This window comes from Adiantum capillus-veneris, chromosome 8, assembly GCF_014529385.1.
Source record: "Adiantum capillus-veneris isolate H3 chromosome 8, ASM1452938v2, whole genome shotgun sequence".
Lineage (NCBI taxonomy): Eukaryota > Viridiplantae > Streptophyta > Polypodiopsida > Polypodiales > Pteridaceae > Adiantum > Adiantum capillus-veneris.
The window spans coordinates 137,227,062-137,231,763 of NC_140938.1; the positions used below are offsets into that span (position 1 = coordinate 137,227,062).

Sequence of the window (4,702 nt, forward strand, 5' to 3'; positions counted from 1 at the left end):
GCGACGAGGGAATGGCGAGAAGAGGCTCAATGGACTGCCAAAGGTCTGAGCTGCAACTAGGAAGATAGCGTCCGCAGATTAAAGCAATATCCAACGAGGAAGAGGGTTGGAAACTGAAAACGTTGGGCTGATCTGCTACTATAGAAAACGTTGGGCTTGTCTACAAAGTGGAGCAAAAACGCCAAGGCATATACATGCAAGACACTAGGTTGATCTGGCGCTCCCAAACATATGCAAAAACGCTAGCCAATGTTTTGACTTTTGAGTGTCAGGTCGGGAAATTTTAGGTCAAGTCGAGAAAATGTACAAATGTGCGAACATGGTAGTTTTCAACGATAACTCACTATTTTGTGACACATTTGAGGAGCAGACTGGACCGACACGTTCCTCTAACGTGCACATCATGTCAGATGCCCACCAAAGTGTAATAACATCTCTCAAAACACTCGTACAATCCATTTATGCAAGAGGGTTCCAGAACTAGAAAACCTAATCTAATGGACTCATCCGGACATGCCCCTCCTACGAACAAGCTCTCAAAATTGTCCTAGGATTCCAGACACTCATATCTAGGATATGTACAGAATTGGCTCTAGAAGTCGATGAAGCATGTCCATGTGACACACAGAGCCATGTACACGTGACAAAAAGCATCAGATATGAAAAACTAACAACAAAAAAGCAATTTCCTAAACTTGGATTTGCCTAAAAAAATCCATTGTGAATTCCGGGATGTCCGTACAGCTTGTCACGTTAGCATGATTTACACAAAATTGGCTTCTAGAAGTGTTTTAAGGGGTTTCTTAGGCCCCTCGGTCGGTTCCTGTAAGTTGGACAACGTTAAGATTTTGATTCCTAACCCACTGTGGGTTTTAAGCCCCTTGACCGGCTTCAATAAGTTGTCAAGTCTTCTTCTTCTACTAGGGTTAAGGCCCCTCGGCCGGAACCTACAAAACTCAGTAAAGTTAGTTCAAAATCCGAGGGTCATTCCGAGAATCCATCAGTGTCTCTCATTCCATAACTGCAAAATAGATGTTTACAAATACAAGTAGAGGGCGTCAAAGAGGGGAGAGAATTTGTGTGGGGTATAGAGGATTCTTGCTGACAAAGAGATTGGCATGGACCACCTTCCTAGGGAAAGAGAGCCTGGGACTGGCCAAACGAACAAGGTAATCAAATGCGCCTATGGTCTCAACATAAAAACCCTAACCCTAAAACCCGTATCAGGGCCATTCACTTGAGATGTTATAACTTTAACAAGAGAATAATGCCAAGTAATCCAGGCCTGTTCTATTGTAAGGCCCGTGGTACTGTGTGCCCGTCATCTCAAGAAAATGTGGCAGCAATCCTCTACTGCCCTGGAGAAGTGGATTCAAGTACCCCACGCACTACAAAGAGTGTGAACTAACTCAGTCCAAATACCACTAAATGTATCTTCAGGAGTGGAAGGTTGAGAACCAATAACATGCGAGCATAACCAATAACATGCGAGCATCTAGCCTTCCAAATCATCCACAAGGTGGCTGCAACTACAAGGTGACTGCAATTACAGTAGCAAAAGTCAGCTCACAGGGATTGAGACTCAAAAGCAAGTATAGTATCTGGAAACATATCCAATGTGCTACATCACCAGCACCACGAAAACGGAATTCTCTCCTTGCCCCTCAAAAGTAAGGTGAAAACTCAGGAACTTAAAAGCCAGCAAATCGAAAACTGCACGTGAAACCATATGTGCATGTGGGTAAAACCCAAGCAGTGGCTACTAGTCTCATCTACATGTAAGGTGAAGCACAAACAAGTCCAATAACAGCCAATCCCATGTCCCCACTGGCAAACCAGCATGAGCCGTCAACCACATGAAGTAGAGTATAAGGCGGTTGATCCTCAAATGGCAGAGGAAGAACCAAAATCTATATATGAAAGCATGAGATAGGCCTGCATCAAGCCAACCCTCTATCGCTGCAAACAATATGTTACCAAGGCAAGCAGTATGACTAGCATCAAACATACCCTACCCTACACCATGAGTAGGCAGATCAGCAGAGCCCTGCATCGTCAGTCTCTAGCATCCGAATAGTATGTCTCTATGCAGACAAAATTTATCAGCGATGGACCAAACAACGATGTCATGACCACTCAGTAATGCAGTGGAGCCCTGCATCGTCAGTCTCTCTGATCCGTATATGTACCTTTCTATGCAAACCAAACCTAATTGCAACAGGCCATTTAAACTTGCAAGTAGGCTATATCTTTCATCCAACACAAGCAAGCCATGTGACATATCAATACACACCATTCTGCCACACACCATTTGCTAATAACAAATTAGCAAATGCAGAAACCCCTTTTTTTTAACATACTGATGCAGAGTGCAAGGTAGCCACAAAATGATTCCCGTGGTGCACTGCATATGGATGTTTCAACCCTACTGGCTACCTTGAAAGTACAACATAATGTGCATTGCACTACATGACGTAGCTTTAAACTAGATGAGTCCAAGACAAAACCAGATTCACCTTTGAAGAAAAGTGCAAGGTATAGACTCATGCTAGTCACCCATAAAACAATAAAACCATCAGTTCTCCATGCATAGTATTGACTAAATAATACAACATCCTCACTAAAGTCATCTGTGCCCAATGCATAATGCATGCCATGTTCTTCCATCATCGCATTCACTGTTGATCAACCATGACGTAAATGCCTTCTTCAACAGAAATCACCTGCCAAAAGATGTATAGCATAAGCTTTGGATAAAAAACAGGCCTTGCAGGTCTATGCAAGGTAGCAATCTGCAAACCAAAAGACAACCTTCTTATCATGCACGCATTCAAAGGAGGAGACTTGAACCTTAAATAGCCTGCATCACTTTCATTTGTTGACCTTGTACTATCTCTCAAGCCATGGCTGACAAAGATGGCTCAAAAATGAGTGAAAAGCAGTAGACTGTAGACAATTTCTTTAACCACTTCCACTCATTTGTTCGAAGATCAAACATGAGAATATCCATCAGTAATCCTTTCATGTACATGACCCCATTTTTTCCCCAACACTGGACAAAATCGAAGTCAATACACTGTTCAAAATCACGAAAGACTAGAAAGGGCATTGTTGTCACTTCCTCCCATTCATCGCCTGGCACAAGCAACTTCCAAATGCGAATAGTTGTGGGTTGCTCTCGGTAATTATTATGGTGCCAAACAGGACCTACCCCACCCACCATGTACAAGCTACCGCTAACAACCATTAAGAAAGCTTTCAACAATGTTAGCGGATATTCAAGCGTCGGCACTTCTACCTCCGTCCAAGTGTCTCTGAGGAAGGCAAAAATCACTATAATTCCTTTCCGCATCCATAGTGAATATAACCTGGAGTTCCAAGAAAGGATGGTATCATTATGAAGCTTACATCCGACAGGCATGATAAGAGGCAACCCGCAAAGCCATTGTGAGGATGCGGAGCTGTAAGTCATTAGTATGGCTTCGCTTGCAAGGGACTTTGGCGCACAGTGATTGAGAAGGAAGAATTCATATGTACCAGATACAGCAATGTACTTCAACCCAAATGCTTGTACTGTGTCATCGTCAAACCATTGATCTATCTCTGCAAGATGGGGCAACCTTCTCCATGATTTGGTGATGGGGTTGCAGATGACGAAGTTGCAACCGGAGCCGAAGCAGAGCAACCCACCATCAGATGCAACGGGGTTGGGCAAATGAGGCAAATAGGGCTGCACAAATGCCAGTGACAGAGTGAGCCAAGCTTCTCCATCAGCATCATATGCCCAGGCAGATAACTGGCTGGGTATATGCTCAGATGCAAACCCAAGCTGAACATGGGGATGAGGCAGGAGTAGGATGCCAATGTGAGGGCGGTATGGCATTGGCGATGAGACCAACGCTCTGAGCATCTTGCATGCACATCCTGCGCGTATTATGTCGTACACGCTGAGCCTCTGCAGCACATTCTCTAACAACTCCTTTGGCAGATGCTCCATCGCCAACTTCCAAGAGCCTCTCTCTCTCTCTCTCTCTCTCTCTCTCTGCAATGAATCGTGCCGTAGACGAACAACTCTTCCACGCTGAACTTTCAGCTTTAAGCCTTGAGGTAGAGCTCACGTGACCTCTTCGTGGCATCCACAATTTGTAAAACTAATTGACACCTCCAGGCTCCAACGGCTGATCGTGGGTGATTCGGATGTAGGGTTTGAACCCATGCACTCTCTCCCCCCTTGAGGTAGTTTCTCAAGGGTCTCGAATCCAAGGCTTGACCCCATGAACCCTATCTCCTTTGAGTTTGACTCTAATGGCTAAGTTGTTGTTGAAGGGATTGTGTGTGTTAAATTTATAGATCAAGTTGTTGCCACACCTAATTCATGCATAGTTCACATCGAGTTCACACCAATTTTGGTGTGGTGCACATAGCCAGCCTCCCAAGCTCACACCAATTTTGGTGTAGTGCACACTCAATTTACACCCTATTTAAAATCAAGTTCACACTGTGTTCACAAACACTTAGTTCAAACCTAAAAATGTGGCCCGATGGCTCAATGTGGACCATTGATCCCACCTCTTAACGGAGGTGTCAAGCATAATTTTTATTCCTTTTGGCACCCATCAATATGTAATCAATTCCACCAAAAGTAAACTTCACTTTGCTTTTTGTCACGTTTTATGTGCTCATTTGGTTTTTTTCGTATTGT

The 4,702-nt window shown here is 44.0% G+C and overlaps 1 protein-coding gene across 1 annotated transcript; it reads right to left on the reverse strand.

The window, feature by feature from the left end:
* Nucleotides 1–894: 894 nt before the first annotated feature.
* Nucleotides 895–4,122, reverse strand: LOC147453025 (F-box/kelch-repeat protein At5g15710-like). The gene is made up of 2 exons (XM_086518546.1): nucleotides 2,851–4,122; nucleotides 895–2,723 (listed from the first exon to the last, which is right to left on the reverse strand). Exon 1 carries the CDS (start codon nucleotides 3,995–3,997, stop codon nucleotides 2,897–2,899), a length of 1,101 nt encoding a protein of 366 aa, XP_086374672.1. The 5' UTR covers nucleotides 3,998–4,122; the 3' UTR covers nucleotides 895–2,723; nucleotides 2,851–2,896.
* Nucleotides 4,123–4,702: the final 580 nt, after the last annotated feature.

Coding starts and splice junctions, on each gene's coding strand:
- LOC147453025 (XM_086518546.1), bottom strand. CDS start 3,997: ATGGAGCATCTGCCAAAGGAGTTGTTAGAGAATGTGCTGCAGAGGCTC.